Genomic DNA, 27,423 nt, shown 5'->3' with positions numbered 1-27,423 from the left:
GTAAATAACTATACACTTCATACTTAAATATCTGAGCCATCTTATCCAGAGTTACACATCTTATATGCATTAGCTCAGGGACTGGATTTTCTGGCATATTCTGAACAGTGCTGAGCACACATGGTGCCCAGTGAATAAAGCAAATTATGACAATAATCCTCAACTTTATGGACTCTGTGGATGCAGTTTCTGTTCTTTGTTCTGGAATTTGCCTGAATACAGCTAACACCCTAAGCATTTGAGGCATAAACACATCTGATACTTATATGACACTTTCTCATTCCTTCCTTTTCTCAAACTCAGAGCAAAAAATGACTAAACAAAATGGTTGTCAGTCAGTTAAAATGTAAAATTGCACAGTAGCCATTGCTGTACACCCCAGCATAGTACAGAACCTGCCACCCCTTGGGAGTTAAGTGATCTCCTCTAATCTGACTCTCATTCCTACCCTCTATGCTGCTTTTCATGCTGTCAACCATGACATCCATCCTGGGACTGTTTGCTGGAGTCTCAGAGAACTGGTTGCCTTGGTTTTGCTCCCATCTAACAGAGTCCTCTTTTTTTTTGCAGCATGCAACAGAGAGAGAATGACTGGTCTGCTGGATAAGGAGTTACCTCTGAAAAACCTGGGTTCTACCCCCCCCACCCCCATGGACTTCCTGTCTGGCCCCAGGCCAGTGCTTTAAGGATAGAATTTCAAAGGTTTTTAGGCACCCAAAGATGCAGCTAGATATCTAGTGGGGTTTACAAAGCACCAAACCTTCTAAGTGCATTTGAAAATCTCACTAGGTGCCTAAATACCTTTGAAAATCTGGCCTTTAGTCTGTGTGTGCCTTGTACCCCATCTGTACAATGGGGATAACAGCACTGCTCTACGTCACCGAGGGGCTGTGAGGAGAAATAGGTTAGACATTGTGAGGCGCAGTCTCAAATACCGTGGTGATGTGGCCCCATAAGTACCACAGGGAGAATGGGATCTTCTCTATACACTGCTAGCCCTTCCCTGGGTTTGACCCCTTCTTTTCACCTATGCCTCCAAATCACCCCCTTTTCTGAATGTAACCTAGGCTCAGTGCTTTGCTGTATTTTTTATGAATTCCTGCCCCACTCCCCCCCCCCCCCATGTTCTCTCTAAAACAAACCTCCACAGAGGGATTCCTCTTTTACAGGCTAAACTTCCATATCCTTAATTTAATCACCAGCCCTTTTTTATCTTAATCACCCTGCCTCTGTTTGTAAATAAAATACTGACTCCCTGCCGCAGGGGCACCTCTCCTCTGCAGAACTTACATTTCACACTAATGCTGTGCTGTAGTTAAGAGCTCCACCTGGGAGCTGGCACACTTCCTGTATGAAACTCGGTGGGGGGGGGCTTCTGCCCGCCCCTGCCCCCCCTAATTGGTGCCGTTGATGTCCAGTCCTCCATCCCCCAATAGAGAGCTGGCTCTGAGATGGTTCTGTTACCAGGGCCTATGGGCTGAGGGAGTGTAAGGTTCTTGTTTTGTTCCCAGTGTCTCCTTGCAGTGGGTATGAAGTGCATCACTGTGGACATTGCAAGGTTCCTCCCTGTTAAACAATTAGTCCCAAATACCATCCGTCCCTGATGTGAGTGACTAGCTGAGAGTCTCTGGAACCATGGCCCAACTCTCTGCTGGCTGTGTCTGTGTCTATGATTCCCATTTACACTAAGGCCGCTTTACACCTCATGGACAGCAGAAAGGGATTGGTAAAGTGAGAGCAAATTTAATTTAAGTGGCCTTAGGCCCTAGTTTACACAATGTGTGCAGAGGGTTTGCATGTGGGGGCTAGTGTGAGGGGCAGCCTCAGGTCAGTCTCTAGGGCTGTAGCATTAGCCCTGAGACCTGGGTGGAATCAAGAAAAGAGTGTGCATATGAAGCTTCAGTTGTGGATGGAATCTCAAAGTCTGACGCAAACTCAGGCCTTCCAGGTGTCACCAATGTGCATATCCCCTTCTGGTGAGTTTGGCCTTTTTAAGTTACTCTTGTCATTGGAAGTCACGAGCCAGGTTTCTTTTGGGAGAAATGTACCTTGATTCTCTCTGCAGAATTTGTTTCCCTGACACTGATAAAGGGAGAGCCTTTGTGGAAGTCAGGATTCCTCAAGCTACTCTGGCTGAGCCATGAGGGTAGGGATGGAGAGATACCAGCGCTTCTTCAACAGGATTATTCTAAGAGGTTTTCCTGAGTGTTCATCGGTGTGAAGATCAGAGAGGACAGGGATAAATCCTATTTATTTGAAGCCATATAATCTTCCTGAAGCTCTTAAATGGTGCCTGAATCTTTAATTACAGAACTGCAAGATGGGCTGCTGCAAACAGGCCCACCTGCACTGACTTTTCTGAGGGCAATTGGCAGTAAGATCCACTTACATGCTTTCATTTTACTTTCAAAAATTGAACTCTCTAAAGACATATCTTCTATTTGGCTTTCCTCCCCGAGGATACTTCAGTACCTACTGATACAGTCACTGGATTTCTGTCTGCAGAAATGACACTGGACCTGCTAAAGGAAAGGTTTCTTTTTCAGTTCATCAAACTGTATCCATAGAACTAGCTTCAGCATTTTACTTTACTCCGCTGTAACGCAAGGAACTTACAGGCCTGAATCCTGTAAGGCATTAGCTTAAGCAGTTGACTTAAAACTTTACGGCCTATGAACTTTAGCACAGATAAATGGCCCAACAGTGACCCTCAGTTTGGGGACTTGGGAACATTGTACTTGGGGGCAGGGGAGGGTCAGAACAAAATGATACCAAGTAACCACATGAACACTGAGCTGATGCTAGCCTTGGATATTTTTAGGATAAAATGTTGGCACATGCTTAATCATGAACTTGCCTTGGCAATTAATTGAGGTATATGATAATTAGTTGAAATCATTAATATATATTAATCTTTCAGATAGGGATACCCCAACATAATTAGGGTGAGGAGGTTAAATATAGAGAAAGGAGGCTGAGTATTTGTATGGGTATTCATGACAGCCCCTAGCCCCTATAATAGGCCAGACCACCATGTAAAAGGGAGATTCGTTTGGCATGCCAGAGACAAAGCAGGACCTTTGTCTCTTACCATCAGATTCCCAAGGAAGGATGTGACTATGTGTGAGGGAATGGTACAAGAGACTGCTTTAATACTGTATTTTTGCTTTCTTTTTACATGTTTGAAGCGTTTGTGTCTTTGCTAATTGTGCTAATAGAAGTGGTTAAAGCTTTGCTTTGCCCTCAGTGTGGGTTTCATCATTGTGCACACTGGGTTCCCACCCAGATATAGAATCATAGAAGATTAGGGTTGGAAGAGACTTCAGGAGGTCATCTAGTTCAACCCCCTGCTCAGAGCAGGACCACAACTAAATCATCCCAGCCAGGGCTTTGTCAAGCCTGACCTTAAAAACCTCTAAGGATGGAGATTCCACCACCTCCCTAGGTAACCCATTCCAGTGTTTCACCACCCTCCTAGTGAAATAGTTTTTCCTAATATCCAACCTAGGCCTCCCCCACTGCAACTTGAGACCATTGCTCCTTGTTCTGTCATCTGCCACCACTGGGAACAGCCTATCCCCATCCTCTTTGGAACCCCCCTTCAGGTAGTTAAAGGCTGCTATCAAATCCCCCCTCACTCTTCTCTTCTGCAGACTAAATCAGCCCAGTTCCCTCAGCCTCTCCTCATAAGTCATCTGCTCCAGCCCCTAATCATTTCCATTGCCCTCTGCTGGACTCTGTCCAATCTGTCTATCCTTTCTGTAGTGGGGGCCCCAAAACTGGACACAATACTGCAGATGTGGCCTCACCAGTGCCGAATAGAGGGGAATAATCACTTCCTTCAATCTGCTGGCAATTCTCCTACTAATGGAGCCCAATATGCTGTTAGCCTTCTTGGCAACAAGGGCACACTATTGACTCATATCCAGCTTCTCGTCCACTGTAATCACCGGGTCCTTTTCTGCAGAACTGCTGCTTAGCCGGTCAGTCCCCAGCCTGTAGCAGTGCATGGAATTCTTCTGTCCTAAGTGCAGGACTCTTCCCTTGTCCTTGCTGAACCTCATCAGATTTCTTTTGGCCCAATCCTCCAATATGTCTAGGTCACTCTGGACCCTATACCTACCCTCCAGCATATCTACCTCTCCCCCCAACTTAGTGTCATCTGCAAACTTGCTGAGGGTGCAATCCATCCCATCATCCAAATCATTAATGAAGATGTTGAACAAAACTGGCCCCAGGACTGACCCCTGGGACACTCCGCTTGATACCGGCTGCCAGCTAGACATCGAGCCGTTGATCACTACCCATTGAGCCCGACGATCTAGCCAGCTTTCTATCCACCTTATAGTCCATTCATCCAATCCATACTTCTCGACCACCGCTTTCCCCATATCCACAGAGCCAGTTATCTCATCATAGAAGGCAATCAGGTTGGTCAGGCATGACTTGCCCTTGGTGGAATCCATGTTGACTGTTACTGATCACCTTCCTCTCTTCTATAGTGAACTTGATAACTTTGCTTCTGTTGTGCTTGATTCTGGGCCTAGAACCGTACAGTCGCCCAGCTCTTTAAATTGGTAATTAATTGGAAATCAATAACCACTAAAGAATTTGGCAACAAAACTGAAATTATGGTCCTCAGATGCAGGGCCTCTTAATCAATTTACTTCAACCCAGGAAATCATCTTCATATGTTCTAGGTCAGAGGTGGCCAATCCATGGCTCGTGAGCCACATGCAGCTCTTTTACAGTTAAGGTGCAGCTTGCAGAGCCTCCCCTCCCATCCCCTTCCGCATTCTCCACCTACCAGACTAGAGGAGCTTGGGACCTCTGCCTTGCAGTGGGGTGGTGAGGTAGAGGCTTCTGCCCAGTGGGGACTTACTGACTCTGAGCTGCATACAACAATCTTCAGAAGTTCAAGAGTGGGGGCTCACCTGTTGGGGCTTCAGCCCTGTGGTAGGTGCCTGCCAAGGCTCGGGGCTTCAGCCCTGTGGAGCATGTCTGCCGGGGCTTGGGGCTTCAGTCCTGTGGGGCATGCCTGCCGGGGCTTGGGGCTTCTTGAACTTCTGAAGATTGTTGTAAGCAGCACAAAAAGTCAGTAAGTTTGGCCACCCCTGTTCTAGGTACTGAAGGGAATACCTAGAACATAGGGTGCTGGGAATTCACTAGGTGGCACTCTTTCTTCTAAGTCAGTAGTGTACCAATACCATACAATGGTAGGGAACATTGTGCTGTAGCAAGTGGTGTAACTCAGTAGGGGGTGATCTTCCCTGGGAGTACTGAGTGCAGTGCTGCAGAGGTTGTCTTTGATATGATATAGAAGACTATGGTTCTGATCACATGTGGTCATTAAGAATCCCATGTCAATTCTTGTAAGAGTCATCAGGATGTCAGGAGAAATTCTAGAATGTGCGGGGGACACACATTCACGTAGGGCAGCTGCAAAAGGCTGAGCGACCAGCCCTGGCCTGTCTGCCACCCCTGACTGTAGTGGTCTTTCACAGTATTCTCCCTCTTACATCTCCCCACATTGTCTCTTCTGTCTGTGGCTGCCCCCGAGGCTGCATGGGGCCCGATGACTGTACAGATCTGCCGTGAGTTCTGTTCCCTGCCCTTGGCAGTGCCCATGGCTCTGGGGTGCGAACATTCTCCTTAGCTCTGAGCTGTCAGTGCAAGAGCAAGGGAGGGGCAATGCATTGCACCAGTGCTTCCTTAAGAGGCTGTTCCAGGAGAGGAGTTATGCCTCGCACCGTCTTTAATATTCATGAGCTGGGGGGCGTGATGTTCAGGCCGGCCAGGCGGCTGAGCCTGGGGATCCTCTGCGGAGTGTGAAAGTGACAGCTGGGCAGAGGGGAGTCCCGGAGGAGTACACCGCCCCTCCTTCCTCCTGCCCAGCCCCAGGCGCTGCACCCAACCTTTCCTCCCGGTCCCCAGTCCTCAGCCGCCGCGGGGCCCCCGGCTGCCCCCGCCGCCCCGGGGAGCCCCTCTGCCCCCGTGCCCTATGGATTGCAGCCGTCCTGTGGGAGGAGGAGCCATGCCCTGTGGGTGCCCGGGGCCCTGCCATCGGCTGCGCCGGGCGGCGCTGGAGTAACCCCCCGAGCCTTGGATCGGCGGAGGGAGCGAGGGACGCCCGGGATCCGGCCCGCCGCGCTGGCGGGAAGGCGGCTCTGCCCCTCACCTAACCCTGCTCCGGCGGGGCGCTGCCCGGCACCATGGACAGTATCCTGGAGCCCTTCCCCTCCGAGCGCCTCTTCCCCGGAGGCGGCTCCGGCTTCCTGGACCTGGGCGACCTGAACGAAGCGGATTTCCTCAGCAATGTGGTAAGGGAGCTGGGGGTGGGCGGGGGCTGCTTGGGCTCGTCCTGGGGTGCCCCGGGCTCCCCTCCAAACGGCGCCTACTCGTGCCGGGCCACAGCCGCTGCTCGGGGAATTCCTGCCTGTCCGCCGGGCAGGGAAGCGTGAGCCTGGGCAGCGCAGCGCCCGTTTCCCTGAACCTGTCTCCAGCACTGAGCGCCCCAAGGCCAATGCTCCCCATGGCCCTACAAAGCTCAGCCGGCCTGAGGCCCCTCTCACTGAGAGTCCCCTACAGCTGTACCCTCCCCCCCCCACACACTCCTGCGACCTCCTCTAGGGATCAGCCTCCCCTTTGGCAAGACTGATGCCAGTTTTTTAAACCATGTCTAATGAGAATTCCGCAGCGGGTCCTGGCACTTTGTTCCGTTGCTTAACTAACTCTTCCCACTCTAACGGTACTGAAGACACTAAAGTTAGGGGGCAGCAGGCCCTTCTGTTGGAAACCTCTACTTTCCCTTGCTAACAGCTTTTTGTAAAATGACATTTTGGGGGTGAAACATCTGTTGCTTGGCTAACACAGTTGTGACTTACTTTGGGGAGGGAAGGGGAGGGGAGTGAACTAGAGGAAAATCTATTCAGCTGATTCCAAGTGTGTAAAAACAGTGTATTCCCCTTTAAGAAAATTGTCCAGACTTTGTGCACTCATGTAACTCACAGGTACAGTTGGTCGATTTTAAAACTTCAAACATTGTTCCAAATGAGGAATGTGAGTTTTGTGTTTGTGAGCAAATTTAGCTTTGAACTAGTATGAATATTGCTGTCCCCCTGCCAAGCAGTAGACAACATCTGGGGCTTTTCAGGTCACCTTTCCAGTGGAGGATAAATCAGTGACACAGAATTTGGGTATATTCTAAGTGTAACTTGTTTTATTTACACATACATCAGTCCTGGAACAGAAATGGTCACAAGCAGCATGCAGCTAATCCCTTCTTTCAATAAACTCACCTCAAGTCCCCCCCCCCCTTCAAGGATGCACCTCTGTTTCTGATTGGAGTAAATTCTTGAGGCAAAGGGTATGTCTACATGGCAGTCAGTGGGTGACGGCAGAACATGTAGACATGTCTGAGCTAGCTTTGATCTAGCTAGCTCAGTCAGTAGCAGTGAATCCCAGCAGCAAGGGCTGTACAACCCCTCCCAGGACTCTGGTGACACATTCAAGTGGCTAGCCTGTACTGCTGCAACTTCACTGTACATTATTTGAGCTAATTAGATCAAATCTAGCACCGCTATGTTTACATGTGCAGAAGTCACACTTCTAATTGCAGTGTAGACATACCCATAGGTAGAGAGCAAAATATTCTACTCCTTGCACTGCTCCCCCCTACTGAGAACCTTTGCATGGCAAAACTAACACACACAGCAGGTCTTCTCAAGACTGACCATTTGCTCACACCCTAAGGCCTGGTCTACATTTGAAAGTTTGACTGGTGTAACTATTTCAGATATGGGTATGATTATTTTTCAAGAAATAGTAATACTGGTAAAAGCCCTAGTATGGATGTAGTTATACTAGTATAAAAGTGCCTTACAGCAAATTAGCTTATTCTTATATAAAAATAATCTATACCATTATATGCACTCTTATGTCTCTATAACTGGATCCGCACTAGGGGAGTTGTATAAATTAGACAAGGCCTAAGAAAAATAACTTGGAAGACTGTACATACCAACACCACCCAGTGATACCTGCCATGACACTATATTTAAAAATGTGTACTGACCATATGCAGTATGTTACTTTCCTGACTGATTAAATTCCATTTCTGCTCTAACAGTGACTGCAAAACTGGCATGAAAGGTCTCCATGTTCATTATTTCTCAGTGACTCTAGATTTATTGCGCTCAGTTGACAAGTAAAAGCTTTTTTTTCTTTCGCACCACAAACTCCCCTGGGGATCTGAGACTCTTTGTTCTTGTGCATGATCAACAATAAAGATTTTGTAATCTTAATTCAGATAACAAATCTGTTGATGATACCGGAGCCTGAATGTACTGTAATCCAATTCACCGTCCGTGTAGTGGCTCTGCAGGGATAACAGCCAGAAAAAGGAGTAAAGATGAACTTTAGTGTAAATCCAGCAAATCTTACTGTGATAATGATGGGAAGGGGATCTGTTAAGTAAGGAGGTCTTATTTTTACATAATCGCTTTTCAATGTATTGCACTTAAAATCAAAGCGCTATGGTTGCATGATAATTCTTTAAACCATCAATGATTTCACTTCAGAGCAAGACGAGATTCAACATGGAGACCCTTCCATGTATTGTTCAGCAAATGTAGTTTCCTCTAAAGAGGTTGGACACTGTTAGAATATTGTGTTCACCATCAACCCCTTCCTGAAACAGTAACCTTCCTTAGTTAATCGTCTTGTCACTTAAGCAGTAGTTTATAACTCCTTTATTCTAAGGATGTTACAAGCTGAAATAATGGGATCATAGGTCTAGGTGCATCTTGGAATTAATAAATTAATGTGCTTGAAAAGGGATGCTTGAAAGAGAACAGTGTTATTGATTGGAGTATGACTGATATCTAGTTTAAAAAGCATAAACAGGGCTGGGCTTAATCAGTGCTTGGATGGGTGAACTCCAAGGGGAAAGGTGTCTATGGAAAATGCTCCTTTTGTTCACCAAGATGAGTGTATTACTAATGACAGCAAAAACAGATTCTCCTTCAGCTTGCTAGGTCACCTACTGCTTTTGAACACAGAGGAGTTTGTTCAGTGTTTTCACTGGAAATGACTGTTTATTAATAAAGCTAATCCTTCATGTGATGTTTGCTCATTGAATTAACCTTTCTGAATTCTGCACTGTCCACACCAGGCTTTGGCATTTTTCATTATTCTTGTCAGAATATGCGTACTCACTCCTTGGTTTTATCAGAGCAATGGCTCAGAGAGCTCTCACTCTCTCTCAGCCCTCCTCAGTATCAAGCTTCTCAGCTCTATGATTCCAAGACTAGCCTTCAGGCTCCAGCACCCCATTTCTCACTCTGTGCTTTTCAATGTGTTCAGACTTCTGGTGAGACTTCTCCCCCTTCAGGAAGCATGCACCCAGTAAGCTTTTGTTTTTAAAAGGCTGCCTTGTGACAGAATACAGAGTCGGAGGGCAGCATGGAACAGCCAAGCCAAGACAGTCTGTATTGGCAGAAGCAACTGCCCCAATATTCCACGCTCCCCTGCAATTTCCTTTGGTCTCTCTCACTGTGTGGGTATGAATAGGCTGCAATCAGAGGTGTGATTGCAGAATATGTGGACATACCAGAGTTACTTTTAATCTAGCTAGCTTGGGTACCAATAGTAGTGACACTGCAGCAGCATGGATTTCAGCATGGACTAGCTTCCGAGTAAGTACCCAGGGACTTGGGCAGGCTTGTATAGCCCACATTGCAGCCCTTATTGCTGTTGGTGCCCAAACTTGCAAGACTAAAGACAGCATGGGTGTGTTTACACATGCTGCAATCACACATCTCAATTGCAGAGCAGACATACTCTGTATCTGCACACACATGCTAAAAATCCAGTCTGTTCACACCTCAGGTTCCTTGTCTCCAGACACACTGTATTCATGTTTCAGCTTCCTTGGTTGCCACTCATTAAAACTCGTGTTTGATTATTGAGGGTTCCATTGTCTACCCATATGCAGACAGATTTTGATAGTGCATCCACACACCAGCCTCCTGCTGCCTGCGCAGGCCTCTGCAGAGTCCTGCCTCAGTTTCCCTTTCACCCAGGCTCCTCAATAACTCCACCAAAGCTTGTGTCCAATAACATCACCCCTTCTTGTTGTCTTGTTATTAACATACAACAAAATCTCTTCTACCCAAGTCTTACACAGAGCACAGCCCCTCTTCCCTGGAGTCTGTCTGTCTTCAAGTTTCCAAGCTGGGCACAGCATCTGAGCCTTTCCCAGGCTCTGCTTAGCCTCTCTCCTCAACCCAGCCTCTTCTGAACATCCACTCTCAGGCCTTCTTACCTGCAACCTACCCCTTCTCTTTATGTCTGCAGGAAATCTCAGGCCTTTCAACCTGGAGTTATTTCACATGCTCACAGTGTCCAAGGTCCTCCAGGCCCAAAACCCTTCCCCCAGTCAAGGGTCTCCTGCAGGAGCCTCCTGCTCTCTGCTGTGGCTTCTACCATAGCTTCTTTTAGCAGCACCCTTACCTCCCTGAGCTGAGAGAGTTTCAGTGGATAACCTTCCTTCCCCTGTTCCTGTCTTCCCCTTCATAAGATCCAGGCACCAGCCTTTAAACCCAACTGGGCAGCTAGTAATCAGTCATAGGTGCACTGTACCCGCTGCTCCCTCTAAAAGGGGCCAGTCGGCCTGTGGTAATGCGTTACAATATGAACTCTTACTGTGTGATAGCCCGCACTATTTGATAAATAATATGATATAATGGAATGGGAAAAGTTACATGTATTTCTGGACTGTTTCTTGAGGGACATCATGTAAACTGGTTCTATGTTTTACTATTTTTATGTTCACACTGCTATTTTCTATATCTTTAGTGTGGTGTCTTTTGTGTTACTGCATATATGTCTTGAAATCAGATAATGCGGGCCACCAAAAATGAGCTAATTAGTAAATTGTATGTAGAAAACAGAGCTATGCTAAGGACAGTGCCAACAGAAACTGGAAAGGGTCTTTGCTAACAAACGTAAATATAGTCTGTTCCTTGGGGGTGAAATTTACCCCTGTGCAAGGCCAGTGCAAGGCCTATGTACCATAAGTTCCTCTTTTATGCCCTATTTTGAGGCTTTAACTAGTGCATAGGCCTTGTTCTGCCCTTGGCACAGGGTGAGTTTCATCCTGTATGAGCCCCATTCTTTCCTCCCTTGCCCCCCACAGCTGGACCTAAAGGCTTAGCTAGGAATTCTCATCAATTTCCATTTCTCTTGTTGGATTCCAGAGATTTAAATTTCATTGGATTTTGGAGGTGCATGTTCTGTTCCTCAGCCCTGAGGCTGGAGGAGTTCTGTGCCCCCACCGATTATTGGGGGTGCCCCTGCTTGCCCCCCTTTCTGCACGCCCCTGATACCAGACATTATGAGAGGTACACAATGGTCTCTGGGGCTGAAGCCAGTCATGGACACTTCTGAAAGTGTCATAGCTTCCTATTCCTCAAGCTAGTAAACTTAGTTAATTTGTAACATTCTTATAATTACATGTCTTTAGCTTCTTAGTCTGTTTTGGTGTGGTGAGAGCATTGGGCAGGTCAATAAAAATATATGATTTTTATCCTGCTTAGAATTGGGCTTGTCAAGAAATAGTTCTGTAACCCCACTAGAGATGTAGTAGATATGGAGAGACATTGGCTGAAGGAATGCATTTTAATAAAAACGTTCCCAGATTTTCCTTGTTTTCCTGATTTTCCTTTGGCTCAGTCACTTTGCTCCTCCAGCTCCTCTTTTTGGACATTCCCTTGCAGCTGATCCAGAGACGTCTGAGAAGCATCAATGGAATAGGGCAGTTAACCCAGCGCTGGCAGCCCTCAATGGAACACAATAGTACAGTTCCTTATATGATCAGAAATCAAAAGGAAGAAAGCAAAAACACTTCCTCCACTGTTGATATTTTCTAAGATATTTATATGGCCCCAGTTACTGTAGTCTCTGAGTACCTCACAATCTTTAATGTATTTATCCTCACAATACCTGTGTGAGGTAGGGAAATGCTATTGTTCCCATTTTACAAATGGGGTGAGTGGCACAGAGAGGCTAACTGACTTGCCCATGGTCACTTAGGAAGTCTATGGCCATATAGGGAATTGCACCCAGGTCTTGCAAGTTCTGGGCTTGTTACCCACACTCTCTAGGGTGCTCCACCTTTACCCTTCTGTGGGCTCAAGGGGTAACCAAGTTAATTTAGGCATCCCCACCCTTTCCCAGTTCCTAGGGCTCCAGGTGAAAGGCATCCACCAATACCCATTTCCTAGGGCTCAGGGCCACCCATACTCAGTTCCTAGGACTCAGGACATATTCTTCTGAGGGTTTTCAGGGCCTTTTGTCAGTGAAAGTGCCTTACCCAGTAATATTCTTAACCTCTATTTGTTAACAGTTACCAAAACAGAATGCACATGCTAAGCATACGGTGCTCACCACTGCCAGTAAGGCAAACGAAGTTTTCCTGGTGGCCAATCAGGATCAGGCCATCTGGAGCTCCTCCAGCTTCTGCCTGATATGGTTGGCAGGGTGTTGAGTCTGGCAGCTCTGATCCTGGGCTGTGTCCTGGAGGTAGGTTCCAAAGAACTTCCTTTTGGACCCCAATTTATATAGTGAAACTTGAGTCCTGCTTAGCTATACCTTAACCAATCATTTTAAACTAAAGTACTACAAAATAATTCTTTGACCAATCCTAACATATTGCAAAACAATTCTTTAACCAATCATACCCCACCCCCTTAGTTGATTTAGATCTTGCAAAATTAGTTATGCGACCGAAACAATCAAAGAACCATACAGAAACCATACAGATAAACAATAGAAAAGTAGGGACAATGAAGGCAAAACAATAAAGAAGTATAGATTTCACAATCACAACTGTTGATAAAAAGCGACAAAGAGTCCTGTGGCACCTTATAGACTAACAGAAGTATTGGAGCATAAATTTTTGTGTGTGAATACCCACTTTGTCAGACACATGCGTCTGATGAAGTGGGTATTCACCCACAAAAGTTTATGCTCCAATACTTCTGTTAGTCTATAAGGTGCCACAGGACTCTTTGTCACTTTTTACAGATCCAGACTAACACGGCTACCCCTCTGATACTTAACTGTTGATAAGTGATTCCTTGCCAGACAGAATGCTATCAAACAAAGTTTTCTTAAGATGTTTAAAGATCTGTTTCTTTATCTGGTGATGGTGGGTACTACTAGGACAGGAGCACCTTCTTAACAGCACAATATTTCATTGTTTTAATGTAATTTAGATGGAATGTGAGGATGTGACTTTCTGTCTTTTAGCTCATGGCTGCTGCTGTCCTAATGTAGCTGCAGAAAAAGACCTCAGACTTTACAGGCTAGCAGTCTAACCATCAGACTATCATTCTCCTCTGTGGCATAAGGTACCTCCTGAGCCTACAACAATGTCACTTTGTAGCCTTAAACTGAAAATCAACATTTATTTTTTGGCAGTGGGGAGATATGACCATTCTTTGGAAGGTCTCATCATCTGTTGAGTGGTGGAGGGTTGTGTATATGTCAAGGCTCCTTCCCCACTCTGAACTTTAGGGTACAGATGTGGGGGCCTGCATGAAAACTTCTAAGCTTAACTACCAGCTTAGATCTGGTCCGCTGCCACCACTCCCAATGTGCTAATTCCCTTCCCTGGGTAGCCTTGAGAGACTCTTCACCAGTTCCCTGGTGAATACAGATCCAAACCCCTTGGATCTTAAAACAAGGAAAAATTAACCATCCCCCCTCCTTTCTCCCACTAACTCCTGGTGAATACAGATCCAACCCCCTTGGATCTAAAAACAAGGAAAAATCAATCAGGTTCTTAAAAAGAAGGCTTTTAATTAAAGAAAAAGGTAAAAATCATCTCTGTAAAATCAGGATGGAAAATAACTTTACAGGGTAATCAAACTTAAGGAGCCCAGAGGAACCCCCTCTAGCCTTAGGTTCAAAGTAACAGCAAACAGAGGTAAACACCCTAGTAAAAGGTACATTTACAAGTTGAGAAAACAAAGATAAAACTAACACGCCTTGCCTGGCTGTACTTACAAAGTTTGAAATATGAGAGACTTGTTCAGAAAGATTTGGAGAGCATGGATTGATGTCTGGTCCCTTCTTAGTCCCAAGAGCGAACTCCCCCCAAAAACAAAGAGCACAAAACAAAAGCCTTCCCCCCACCAAGATTTGAAAGTATCTTGTCCCCTTATTGGTCTTTTGGGTCAGGTGTCAGCCAGGTTACCTGAGCTTCTTAACCCTTTACAGGTAAAAGGATTTTGGAGTCTCTGGCCAGGAGGGATTTTATAGTATTGTACACAGGAGGGCTGTTACCCTTCGCTTTATAGTTATGACAGTATACGTAACACATTTTGAAGGAAACTAAGAACTCTCTGTCAGGAACACTTGAGAAACATCATCCTGGAAACAGCATACTCTCCTACTAGACAACTTCTGGCATGTGGGCTGGGATCAGCTGGACAGTCTCATCCCAGCCACCATCCTCATGTCCTGAGGAGATCCCTGTAATCATGGTGGCATGCCACAGTTAATGGTTATGATAGTGCCTGACTGCTGCTATTCAGAGGCAGACAAGAAGAGAGGGCCTTGGGCCATATCTGCAGAGAGCTAGACATCAGAAAAAGGAATAAAAGAGAGAGACAGAAACGGGCATCTGAGTGGGGAGAAACAGGAAGGGATTATGTGAAAATGTTTGCAAAGTAAATATATTAAGCAACGAGCAGAGGGTGGAAGCTTCCTGTTACATGTGTGCTGAAGTCACTGGTTACACAGGCCGATCCAGAAGAGCACGTAAGCAGCAGCAATTGTGAATCAGAAACTGCAAGCTAGTAGCTCTGCAGATGTTGGGGAAGGTGTCTAAATTACTGTGCCTAGAAATGCACTTTGGACAGATCTGTCAGAAAATTGCTGTCTCCTGAGACATGCCCAGCAGTCAGTGCTGCTGGCAGTTTTGATGGAGGCAGGAGGACCTTGCTGTAATAGATCAGATGAGAGCATCAGAATATGGAAAACCTCCCAGATTGTAAATCAACTCATTTTACCCCCACCCCCAAAAGTCCTGCTAGGAACATGGCTTGATTCACTTAGATTCAATGGATGACTCATCTTCTGGAAAACATATCTGAGGGATTCTTGCCCCGTTCCTTTCTCCAGTAGATGAAAGCCTGGTTGCTAAATAGCAAGATAAGCCACTGGTGCTGCTCTGTCTTCACTACACACACCACATGCCCGAAGGAAGGAAGTAAATCACATGCTTCAAATGCCTATTTTCCTTTTTGATTCTCAGCTTCCATTGTCATGGTGCTTGGGGTTTTCCCCCTCAGGCTCTGGCCTTGGTGCTGAATACACCTGAAGGCTGGTCTTTGGTGCAAGCTCAGATTGCTGTTTTGTTTTTGGTGGTGGGGAGCGGGGAAGCTGGGGGAATACTATCTGGTGGGTAAGAAAATACCCAACCAGCATTTTTACAGATAGTTGATAGGTCAGGATACTTGATTATCCTTGGGGGAATTTCAGAGTTTAATGGTGCTCATGGGTAGGAGACACCTTCAGGTTCTCAGGCATGCTAGGACACCTGAATTATTATTTTATTTATTTGTATTACCATAGTACCTAGGAGCCCTGGGCATGGACCAGGCCCCCATTGTGCTAGGTGCTGTACAAACACAGAGCAAAAATACAGTCCCTGTTCCAGGGAATTTACAATCTAACTATAAGTCAAAAGTCAACATGGATACATACAGACCAATAGAGGAGTACTAGTAAACAATATAGCCCAGTATTGTCTGATGAAGGTCTCTGCACAGCAACAGCAAAATTGTCAAATGTTATGTGGGCATCACAGCAAAGGAAAGTTTTGAGGAGGGATTTGAAGGTGAATAATAAGGTAGAGTCTGAGATGTTTGCAGGGATTGCCTCTGAAGCATGCGGGCAGCATGGATGAAAGCCCCAAGGTGCTTGTTTGAAAATTTAACAAGTGAGCAGTAGAGGCTGGCATTATGGGCCCATCAGAGGTATGCGTCAACACTTGATAGTGAATGAGAGAAGATAGGTAGGGTGGGGATTGACTGTGAAGGCCCTTGGCAGTGAATACAAGCAGCTTATGTTTGAAGAAATAGAGAAGGGGAGAGCTAGTGGAGGGATTCAAAGAGATAGATGACATACTCATGAATAGTGAGTGGGTTCTAAATACCCATAGGTATTGTGGTGTTATACACAGACACTAGGTTGGTTACAATATCTATTTACCGTGGTGTATCTTGGTTGTACTCTGAAAGACTGGAACAGGATCCATTTCTAGTAGCAGATTAGTTTCAGTGAGTGGAAAAAGGAATAATGAATGGATTTCTCTCCAAAACAGGCTCTTAAAGTGGAGTCCTGGGGAGAGTGACTTTATAATAACAGTCCATCCTTGGCTATAAATCTTCCCCTATGAATCATGTGTTGTCTCTGAGAAGGGTATAACTCTAGGCTCCACATGATCACTTCATGTTTCCAAACCATCTCTTTGTATGTAGGGAATCCTTATAATACCAATGGAGATGAGGGAATTTAATTTAATCTATGAAGTTGGTCCCAGGGTAACAGCATGACAGGTTTCCCCTCACAGCCAGGTGGTGAAGATTGTGTTTTGGTCTAAAGGTGATTGTAATTCTTCTCAAGATTTATTTATTTTGGTGCAACTTAGAAAATAGATTATTCCAGTTATTAAAATCTGTGCATTCTGCCCACACTACTTGGATTGCAACAACTCAGGCCCACTAGCTGACTCTACTATTGGAAAGTTCACTTCAGGAACCAAGATGGAACTAAAAAAACCACCCTGATTATACCGTTTGCTGTTGTGATGATGTTGAGGAACAGATAGCTGATGGGAGGAAAGCTCATTTCCAACTGTGATCTCCGTTCTAATAAGCTAAGAAGAGTCATATCTAGTCATATCCATACCTTGGATAGCAGACTTTCTAGGAAAACCCAGGCACTGCAAGAAGTGGTGATGAGGACTCACTAGTAGCCATCCTTCCTTGAGAGATAGCACTGGGTTAGTTCCCAAGCACTGCAGTGGAGGCACCATCTTTTCGATCAGAGGTAAAATGGAGGTTCTGGATACCTATTGCCATTAAAGATCCCATGGCACTTTTTGTAGGAGTCAGGGTTGTTAGTCCTGGTCTGCAGGCCAAATTCAGTCTTAGGTAATTATATTGTACCAACCTAAACTCCCACAGCAGTTTCAATTAAACACGATATTCTTCTTTGCTCACTGATCTAAATTTTTGGATAATGTTTGTACATGTTATTTGCTATTAACATTAATAATATGTAGTTTTTCTGTGTGCAGTTAAACAGCAGCTGCTTCCTACCCCATAGGTGGCTCCATTGGTGGGTGAAGTGACTCATATATATATATGTGTGTGTTGTTTATATGCACTTTGATATTCCTTGGGTGAATGGTATAGAAACTATATATGATTTGTTTTAGGCTTGTGTGGTGGAAGAGAGCTGGTGACTCTCAAGATCTCTTGTCTTCACTACCCGCCGATCCGGCGGGTAGCAATCGGTTTATCGGGGATCGACTTACCGTGTCTGGTGAAGACGCGGTAAAATCGATCCCTGATCGCTCTGCAGTCGACTCCGGAAATCCACCTCGGCAGGAGGCGGCAGCGGAGTCGGCGGCAGCGCGGCAGCGGTCGACTTTCCCGCGTCCTCACCGCTAGGTAAGCCGACCTAAAATACGCAACTTCAGCTACGGTATTCACGTAGCTGAAGTTGCGTATCTTAGGTCGGACCCCCGCTGTAGTGTAGACCCATAAGGCCTTGTAAAAATAAGACTGAATGGTTAGGTGCTTTCTTGGCTTAGTATGTTTATCATTGCCTGGTTTGTATTTGCTCTCAGAGCAGGAAAAGCTAGAGCAGGGAGTGGGAACCTTAGTGCAATGCCAGAATAGGAGGTGACTGCAGGTAGTGCACTGAAAGGCAGGCTGTGTGTTTCAATCCAGTTGCTTTCCATGTACCCACCATGCAATGTTTACAACTGTCTAGTTATTCCTGGCTGCTCTAGAAAACAAGCTTCCGTTTCTCTCCTGCTGCAAGGAGGAAGAGTTTGAAATGTGCTTTCTCCCATTCATGATGCTCATGAACCCATCTGACTATCCCCTCTCCTTTTTTCTTTATGGTCTCCCGTATTTCCTTACCCTCTCTCTCCTTTTTTCTCCTGCCTCCTTTTCTCACCCTTTCTGTTGCTAAATCTCATTATCTGTCTGCCTTCATAATCCTCTGGACTTTTTCTGGCCTGGTCAGTGTCAAAGTGAAAAGGTGTTTGAAGTAGGTCTTCTCTACACACCAGACAAGGTCACATGGAGGGTTTGAATGCGTGTACTATGATACACACTGTCCAGTAACCTCTCCCTGTTCATCTCTCTCTCTCTCTCTCTCTCTCTCTCTCTCTCTGGGCTGTGATGAACCCTATGTCCTTCTAAGGTTGCATGAGTCACACTATCTCAAACAGTGATGACACTTGTATTAGCTAAGCCTGACTTAAACTTGGTCTTTTTCCTAAAATAAATAGAAAGTAACACCTTTAGTTTGATGATCAAGCTCCTGTTCAACAGGAGTGTTATCATTCACTTGGTGGCAGAGGCAGCACTATACATGCATTTTGTATCAGTTATGAGGTATATTACATAGGAGGGAGGTGGCTAGGACATTCTTTTTTGGTGCTTATAGATAAATTGTCAGGGTTCCTTCTGCAGTGTGAGTTTCCTTACTCTGATGCCAAGTGGAATTCTAGCAGGGTGAGCTTCCTCACTGCAGTGCCTACTAGAAATCTAGCAGGATACATTTACTCACTTGGTACCCACTGGAATTCATTTCTAGCAGGATAAGCTTCCTCGCTGCAATGCTGCTGGAATTCTTGCAGGGTGAGCTTCCTACCTATGTCCACATGTCCCCACCAGCCAATATGCAGAGAGTCCTTGATCCTCCTCCTGGCTTTCCACTGTTAGTGATACTCCCTTTCTTAGTATTGAAAGAAATATTGTATGGAGAGTTTGAGTGCACATAGTATGACACATGAAAAAGGCTGTTCTGAGGCATGAGCAGAGCTGAATAAAGAAGAGGTCAATGTTTGTGGGTGCATTTCATTGTTAGTTAAGTTTTGCATGTCAGAATGGCTTAATGTAGAATCTAGGTGGTAAATTAATGGCAGTCAAAGGAGAGAGGGAGGGAGGACGGGCAAGTGCTTTTGGCTGAGCTAACAGCTGCCCCAGGGAAGGAACTGAAAGACAGGCAGTTTAGTTGAAGGGAAATTAGCTATGACATTTTTAAAGAATGTTGATGGAACACTTTTTTTCAAAGCCTTTTTCAGTGTCTCTATCTCAGAGTTCTTGGCATAGTAATGAGATAATCTCTGAACTCTCTCTGTTGTTTCCATGCTAATATGGTGACATGGGAGTTGGTGAGGTGCTGTGAAGCCACAAATATTTACTTGCCAATTGAGCTGAGCTGGTAAAGGTCAGTGGTCCTGTGAATGGGTCATTAGCCCCGGGAGTTAGGAAACCTGTGTTCTATTCCCAGCTCTGTTAGTTACTTGGTGTGTGAGCTTGGGTAGGTTAATTGAGGAGGATGATACTTATTCATATTTGTGCAGTGCTTTGCAATCTATGGATGAAATGGGCTATATAACTGTGGTTGGTTTCTGCCGGGTGCATAAGACTTCAAATATTCTGCAGGCTGTATTTCATGTTCCTGTCCAAGTAATACCTTGATATTACTACTTGATTCTTGCGAACAGTACCAAGTTAGTGTCATCTGCATATTTAATTCACATGCTGTTGCCACCAGCAGCCTTTTGGGCTAACTACTCCCTGCACTATCCCAGGGACATCTCTCCCTGCCTCCATTTATCCCTGGCTTACACACCTATAGCCAATGTCAGCCCACCTAATGGTGCTCCCATGCAACTCAATTTGAGTTAATTTTACAGGTAAGACTTTGGGAAGTCCATCACTGTATCATATACTTTACTTCTACAGCACTCTGCATGAAGGACCTCATCCAAAGCCCATTGTAGTCAGTGAAGTTTTTGCATTGGCTTCAGTGAATCAGGCACTGAATGAATACAGCTGAACTGAAGGAGTCATAAAGTCCTTATTCCATACCTTTGAACTCTATAGGTCTGATTCTGATCTCAGATACACCAAGTAAATCTAGAGTAACTTTACTGAAGTCAGTCCAGATTTACTCAGATAGCTTCAGGATTTACACAAGTGTAACAATGCTGTGTTGCTACTCTTGCTTTCTATATTCCAAACTGAAAATAAAAAGATTTGTTCCTTATGAACCCAATGGATGAACTGAAGTGGGATTCACAAGAGGACCTAGACACTGCAACACTGATCATCATGGAACCTAACTTTTAGGCACCTAGAAAATCACAGGAACACTGATTCACAAAGCCAAGTTAGGCACCTAGGCTCAGTATACAATGAATGAGGGGAGAGAGGCGCCTTAGAATGAGATGCAGAAAAGTCAGCATCCTAACTGGGGAGCCGTCTAAGCTACCCAGTGGGAGATATCAACAACATACTGCGTCCTAAGCTCTGCCCTTCTCAGAGATAAGATATCTCTGTTTAGTGATCCACAAATGGGAACCAGCCACTTAGTGTCAGGAAGCTTAGGCGCCTGAGGCGTTTCTTGCAGAAATGAGTTAGGGATGTGGGAGATGCAGGTTCAATTTCCCCCTCTCTGCCAGAAAGTGAGAGAGAATTTGAACAGGCGTCTCCCACCTCTTATGGGAGTGCTATAACCAGTGAGCTATTGGATAGACTGATGTGGGTTTCCCTCCGTCTCCCCTGTGGAAGTTGTTCCCTGGTGGGTAAATAATGAAAGAGAGGTAGGAGCTGGAGAACTGGGCCCTGGAGTCTTCCACCTGCCAGGTGGGTGCCTTAACACTGGACAGAGTCATTCTCATCTTTCTCTGGCCCAGTGACTGTTCTGCTGTGGATAAATACTTAAATAGTCATTGGGCCTCCTGTGAGGTGGGAGACCCCTGTTCAAATCTGTCTCCTCCTCTAGCTGGGGGTGGGGGAGAGAACGGAACCTGGATTTCCCACATCCAAGGCAGGTGTTCTAACCACTGGGCTAAAAGTAATGCTGTGGGAGGGGTACCTCTTTCAATCAGACTTTGAGTGGGACCTAATTCATTAGGTGGCCTCTGAGTACACCTACTGAATCTGGCCCTGCACATGACATAGGTGGACAAATGCCTGTCTTCCCCCAGTTTGCAAATTGTCCTGGGGCTTAGGCAAGAGATAGGCATCCAAACGCCTAGAGGGAGGCAGTAGTGTGCATGCTCAGAGGTAGATACATAGGTATTGAGGGACCTTGTACCCTGAAAATGTAGGTGCCGAGTGAGTTTAGGAGCCTACAGGATTTGGTAGGAGTCTTGTGGATTGCAGTGGAGCCAAAACTGGGACTTAGGTGCCTAAGTACCTTTGTGAAGCTGGGCTTGAGTCCCTGTCCCTACTCCATCCCCAAGAGAACAAACAGACTCTGAGTCAGTGTCAAAACTTAACCCCTTCCTGGGCTTTGCAACTCAATAACACAACATAAACCTCTATCAAAGCTTACTCCCTAGGCATGGCTGTCCCTAGGATTGCCCCCTGGGCAAAGTTCCTTCTGTCCCCAAAAGACGCTCCCACCTCCATTATATACAGGAAGGATTTAACACGCTGCACCTGTCCCAGTGAGCCAGCAGAACTTCAGCCGCTTTATGCAGGATACTAACACCTGCTAACTGGGGGCACAATAGAAGATCCCCATTACTCTTACAGTCCCCAAAGCTGCTTATTGCACATGGATGCATTGTCTTGTAGATGTTTGGAGATTTTTTCCTTAAATAGTAAGCTGTTGTTTCCTTTGTGTTTAAAGTTAGATTTTCTGGATGGTGTTAGCACGGATTGCTCCTTTGTCCATTTTTTAAGAATAGTATCATATTTGTTTTTTCCAGTCCTTTGGCACCTGTCCTGTTCATGGGTTCAGTATATTTATCAGTATTTATTAGCAAATTCCCTTATGATACCCCCCAGGCCTGCCAAACTATACACATTTTAGTTTTTCCAAGTAGTCCCTTTACCTGCTTTTTATAAACCTGGTAAAACTGTTGCCCCCTTCCACTTATCCTGAGTGCCAGAAGGTGGTCTGAAGAGCTTATGGGTGTATCAGATGGCACCATTGATACCGTTATGCACAAAGAAGGGTCTGATTTAACAGTATTTTAACTGTTAATTTTAATATGACCCATAGTGCCTAAAGGCCCCAAACTGAGATTGAAGCTTCACGGTGCTAGGTACTGTACAAATACATAGTAAGAGACAGTCCCTTCTCTAAAAAACTTACAGTTTAAATAGACAAAGAGTGGGAGGGGAAGAGGTACTGAGAGGTGAAGTGCCTTGCACAAGATCACGCAGCTGGCCAGTGACAGAGCTGCAGATAGAACCCAATTCTCCTGTGCCCTGTCAGCTGTACGGGGCTGCCTTTCAATGCATAATGTGATCATTATAGTTAAATATATGATCAATATTTTTATGCACCATCTCTTGAGGATACATTATTTTTCTGAGAGAAGAGGAAGGAGAAAAAGAGCTAGAGAGGAGGAGAATATGGGAAGAAAGAGGGAAAATAGAGAGAACATAGAAGAAAGAGAGAAGAGGAGGAGGCAGAGGTAGCTATTTATTCAGCACATTCTTCAGCCATCTGGACCTGTTGGCCTGGCTCCAGTTGGACAGGCTCATAGGTTTATCCATAGCATGATGTAATCTCCACTGTCCAGCTTTGATTTTTTTTCCTGCTCTGGATAGCCTCTTAGCTGGCGCATGTCTGGTGTGGGCACTTTGATTTCCTGTTGCTATTTGTGAAGTTCTCCTGGCTGGTCCTCAGTAGCTGCTGGTGTGTTTTGCATTTCTGCAAACTGAGAAACTGCACACCATTTTGCTGACAGCTTTGTCACCTTGGGAGCAGATCCTTGCACAAAGTGTGTGCTGGCTTGAACAACACCTTGGCGTGGAAGTAGGCTGATCCCTCTGGATAATGTTTGGAACGTTATTGCTCGGCCCTGGAGGAGGTCTCCCTTAAGCACCAGCAAAGATAGTGACTGTTGAGAATCTTGCATTCCATTCAAGTTCTGCAGCTTGTGGACTTCCCTTGTTGGTACAAGGCACAATTTACTTGATCTAACACTCCAGTGGAAGTGAAGGAAGAGGCAATGTGTGATCTTAGTCACTAATTCTAGTATGCTGGGGCCCAATAATCATAAAGCCATCGCTGCTGTGGAAATCAGCCAGGCTTGCAGGAGATGGTGGAAAAGGGGGAAGGCTGGATTAATGCATTGTTTGATACTGCCCACTGTGCTAAATGTTCATCCTACCCTGTCTGGGAGAAGCTATCTGTGGTGAGCTGCTAGCATCAGGGCCATCAGCCCTCAAGCCCCCTCATTTGGTACCACGCTCTGTATACACTATATCACAGAGTAATGTGGTGGTTAATTTTCAATCATTTGCGGCAGTGTGGTCCAGTGGATAGGTCCTAAGTCTGGGTTTTCATCCTGACTTTGCCACTGACTATGTGTAACCTGGGGCAAATCATTTCTCTTCTCTGTGCTGCAGTTTCCTACTCTTCAAAGTGCTTTGAGATCTTTAAGTGAAAAGGCCCATCTAGATGCACAGTGTTATTTCTGTTTTGGGTAAATTCAAGGAGAAGCAAATAGTACAGGGTTTATCCCTGTATCCTGAAGAAATGGAGCAACACCCAGAGGCATGGGCATAGATGAGCTTGTAGATGCTCTGGGCTTGAAGAAAAGCTTTCCCTCACAGAGTAACATAGCTGCAACCATTGCCCAGCCCTGCTATGCTTATGCTACAGTCCTGCTCAAGGACATGTTGATCTCAGCTCTGATTCAAGAGATGTAGACAGCATTGGGGTGAATCAGTAAGCAACAGTTTGACGACAGCACATTATGATTTCTTACCCATGACTCCTTCTCCTGGCCATGTGCTTTATTCTTGCTTTCTCCAGGGATTCAGGGCTGGGGTTGTTGAGTACATGGCTGGTTCAGCCTCTGTTGAGTGACATTTTGTCTAGCATGGATTCCACTGGCTGATTAAGATGCCACATTGACTGACTGTGCTTAGAGGGAGCAGTGCTTTGCTCTCATTGCTGGATAATGTGCTGAAGGTGGTCCTGTGCAGGAGGGTCAGGCATGTTCTGCCTGGAGGCAGGGACTGATACTTGCTGAGCAAGAGAGTTGCTGAGGAAAGATGACAGCCTCTGGTGAAAATCGAGCACCTCTCCTGGGAGTGGGCCAAGGATTTTGAGTCATTGCTTTGGCTGGTGGCAACAGAGATAGTTTCATGCCTGGGCTCTTTTATGTCTGGGACAGAGAGAGAAAACTACCCCTTGCCACTCAGAGGGCCACCAGAAACAGAAATAATAATAATAATAATAATTAATAGAGAGATTCACAAACTCACTGCCTGCTCCATAAATGAAACCCGAGGAAAACTCAAACTCTGCAAAAACTAGAGAGGAAAGAATTGGTGAGAATGAAAGCCAAAGCCTGCATGTCAGCTGCAGTGTGGGGAGCTCCTTCCAGCTGGCCCCAGTTGAAAGGAACAGTTTTTATTGTCCAAGAGCATTTCCAAAACTCCATTCAAACCCTACAGAAAATTAACCCAAGATGCAGGGTGAGATTTATCGCCAATTAATGAGGGTAGGACACCAGAATTAGACAGAGAGAGAGGAGAGAGGCATGGAGGGAGGGAAAGACGTGTGTACCCTGTTTGAGAGGCTGAGAAGGAAGAATAAGGAACAAAGCAGGGGAGAATCAGGCCCCAGAGATTTAAATTAAGAGTGATCACATCAGAAGAATTCTTACAGAATAGTGAATGGGTGCCATGAACCTCCAGATGAGATCCTGGAGTCACAAACTCATATACTGGAGCACAAACTTGACAAGTTGTGGAATTTAATAAATGAAAAGAGTTTCATACTTAGGAAAAGCCATCTGCTCTTTGGGGGCCAGAAGGGGAATATTTTGTTGGTCGTGCCTTTTTCCTGCAGATTAATTATGGATTTGTCTGTCTCCTTTGGCACAAAACCATCCCAGACACACCGGGCCTGTCACTGCTTCCAGTTCTGCATGGCTATATAACTATTTAACTATGTACTATCTGAAAGAATGTTGGAAAGCCAAACCACTGGGAACTTTGCCTTAATTTTCCAGGGCTCAAATAATCTTGTTACCTCTGCATTTTCCACATCACTGTTGACCATTTCACACCAAACTTTCTTGTTTTCCCAGAGGAGTTGCTTGCTTACATCTGTGATCTATTTATCTTAAAATCTGAATACAAGTAATATAATAATTAATCTTTAAACTCAATGGTAAAATTTACCTAAATGGCTAGATCCTACTGTCACTGAAATAAATGTCAAAACTCCCATTAACTTTAATGGGAGGAAGATTGTATCTATAGTTAGCAAAATAATCAGCTAGGATATAGGTATCCACCAAGCTGTTGCATTGGTTAAGATGGGACTTGATTATGATCTATAGGTAGCTACCTGAGGAGAAGATCTCTGATAGAAGAAGTCTCTTTAATACCACAGACAAAGGCATAACGAGATTAAATGGCTGGAAGCTAAGGCTAGGCAACTTCAGGCTAGAAATAATGCATAATTTTTAAATGAGGGTGATTCACCATTGGAACTATTTACCCAGGGACTTGGTGAATTTTCCATAACTGGAAGTCTTTTAAAATAAAGATTAGACGTTTTCCCAAAATATACGCAGTAGCTCAACTACAAGTAATGGGCTGAATGAAATTCTACGGTCTATGTTATGCAGGAGGTCAGACTAGATCAGTGGTCCCCAAACTTTTTACCTCGTGCCCCCCCTTACCTCTGTCCATGCCCCGCCCCCTGAGCCACAGCTGGGAGCTGGGGCTGGGAGCGGCGCCATGTTTGGGGCCAGAGGCCAAGGCTGGGGCCAGAGCCAAGGCCTGGGGCCGCAGCGGGGGGTGGGTTGGGGGCTGGGAGTGGGGTGGGAACTGTGGCCAGGGGCTGAGGATGGGGGCTGGGCTGGGGCTGCGGCCGAGCTGGGGTTGGGGCCTGAAGCTGGGTCCGGGGCTGGGAGTCGAGCCATGGCCAGGCCAGCTGCCGGGGCCACTAGGGTTGCCAACCCTCCTGGATTGGCCGGAAGTCTACCGGAATCGGCAGCGATCTCCCAGTGACTATTAAAAGCAATCTGGGAGATTTTAATAGGCTGCTAAAAGTCCAGTCAGCAGGGCTAAAGCAGTCTCCCTACCCAGCTCCACATGGCTCCCAGGAAGCGGCGTCATGTCCCTCCGGCTCTTAGGTGCAGGGGTGGCCACAGGGTCTCAGCACGCTTCTGTGGCCCTGAGCGCCGACTCCGCATCTCCCATTGGCTGGGAACCATGGCCAATGGGAGCTGCCGGGGCAGTGCCTGCAGACAGGGGCCGTACGCAGAGCCACCTGGCCGCCCCTGAGCCTAGGAGCTGGAGGCCGGTCACTTCCGGGAGCCGCCCAAGGTAAGTACTGCCTGGCCGGAGCCTGCACCCCTCACCCCATCCCACACCCCAATGCCCTGCCCCAGCCCTGAGACCTCTTCTGTACCCAAACTCCCTCCCGGAGTCTGCACCCTGCACCCTGCACCCTCTCCCACACCCCTGCCACAACCCTGAGCCCCCTCCTGCACCCCAAATCCCTCATCCCCAGCCCCACCACAGAGCCTGCACCCCCAGCAGGATCCCTCATCCCCTCTCATACCCCAACCTCCTGCCCCAGCCTGGAGCCCCCTCCCAATGCCTCGGCCGCACCCCTCCAGCCCAGAGCCCTCACCCCCTCCTGCACCCCAACCCCCTGCCCCAGCCCATGAAAGTGAGTGAGGGTGGGCGAGAGTGAGCAACGGAGGAAGGGGAAATGGACTGTGCAGGGGGCGGGGACTCAGAGAAGGGGTAGGGCAGGGGCGTGGCCTTGGGGAAGGGGCAGGGCAAGGGTGTTCGGGTTTGTGTGATTAGAAAGTTGGCAACCCTAGGGGCTGTGGCTGGGTGTGGAGCCACGGCCGGGCTGGGAGCCAGGGGCCGACAACTGGGTCTGCAGCCAGGTGTGGCGCCGCGGCTGGGCCAGGAGCCCAGGGCTGTGGCCAGGGGGACAGGGCTGGGAGTCGAGCCACAGGCAGGAGTCGGGGCGGAGCAGAGCTGGAGGCAGAGCAGGGCTGGATGGTGCTCTCTCCCTGCCCCCCATGGGGGCTGGCTCTGGCCCTGCCACGCCCCCCCCCCCCCCGAATGTTCCTCCATGCCCCCCTAGGTTTGGGGA

At 46.5% G+C, this 27,423-nt stretch overlaps 1 protein-coding gene across 1 annotated transcript in view; it reads left to right on the top strand.

Moving 5' to 3' along the window:
• The first annotated feature begins 6,212 nt into the window (after nucleotides 1–6,212).
• Nucleotides 6,213–27,423, top strand: part of CREB3L1 (cAMP responsive element binding protein 3 like 1) — a 60,298-nt gene continuing 39,087 nt past the window's right edge. The window contains exon 1 of the mRNA XM_065404107.1: nucleotides 6,213–6,320. Within this exon, the coding sequence (XP_065260179.1) occupies nucleotides 6,213–6,320 (108 nt within the window). The remainder of the gene's footprint in view (nucleotides 6,321–27,423) is intronic.

This window comes from Emys orbicularis, chromosome 4 (assembly GCF_028017835.1).
Source record: "Emys orbicularis isolate rEmyOrb1 chromosome 4, rEmyOrb1.hap1, whole genome shotgun sequence".
Taxonomy (NCBI): Eukaryota; Metazoa; Chordata; order Testudines; family Emydidae; genus Emys; species Emys orbicularis.
Note: the sequence above shows the minus strand (reverse complement) of the source record. Positions and strands in the feature narration are given on the sequence as shown.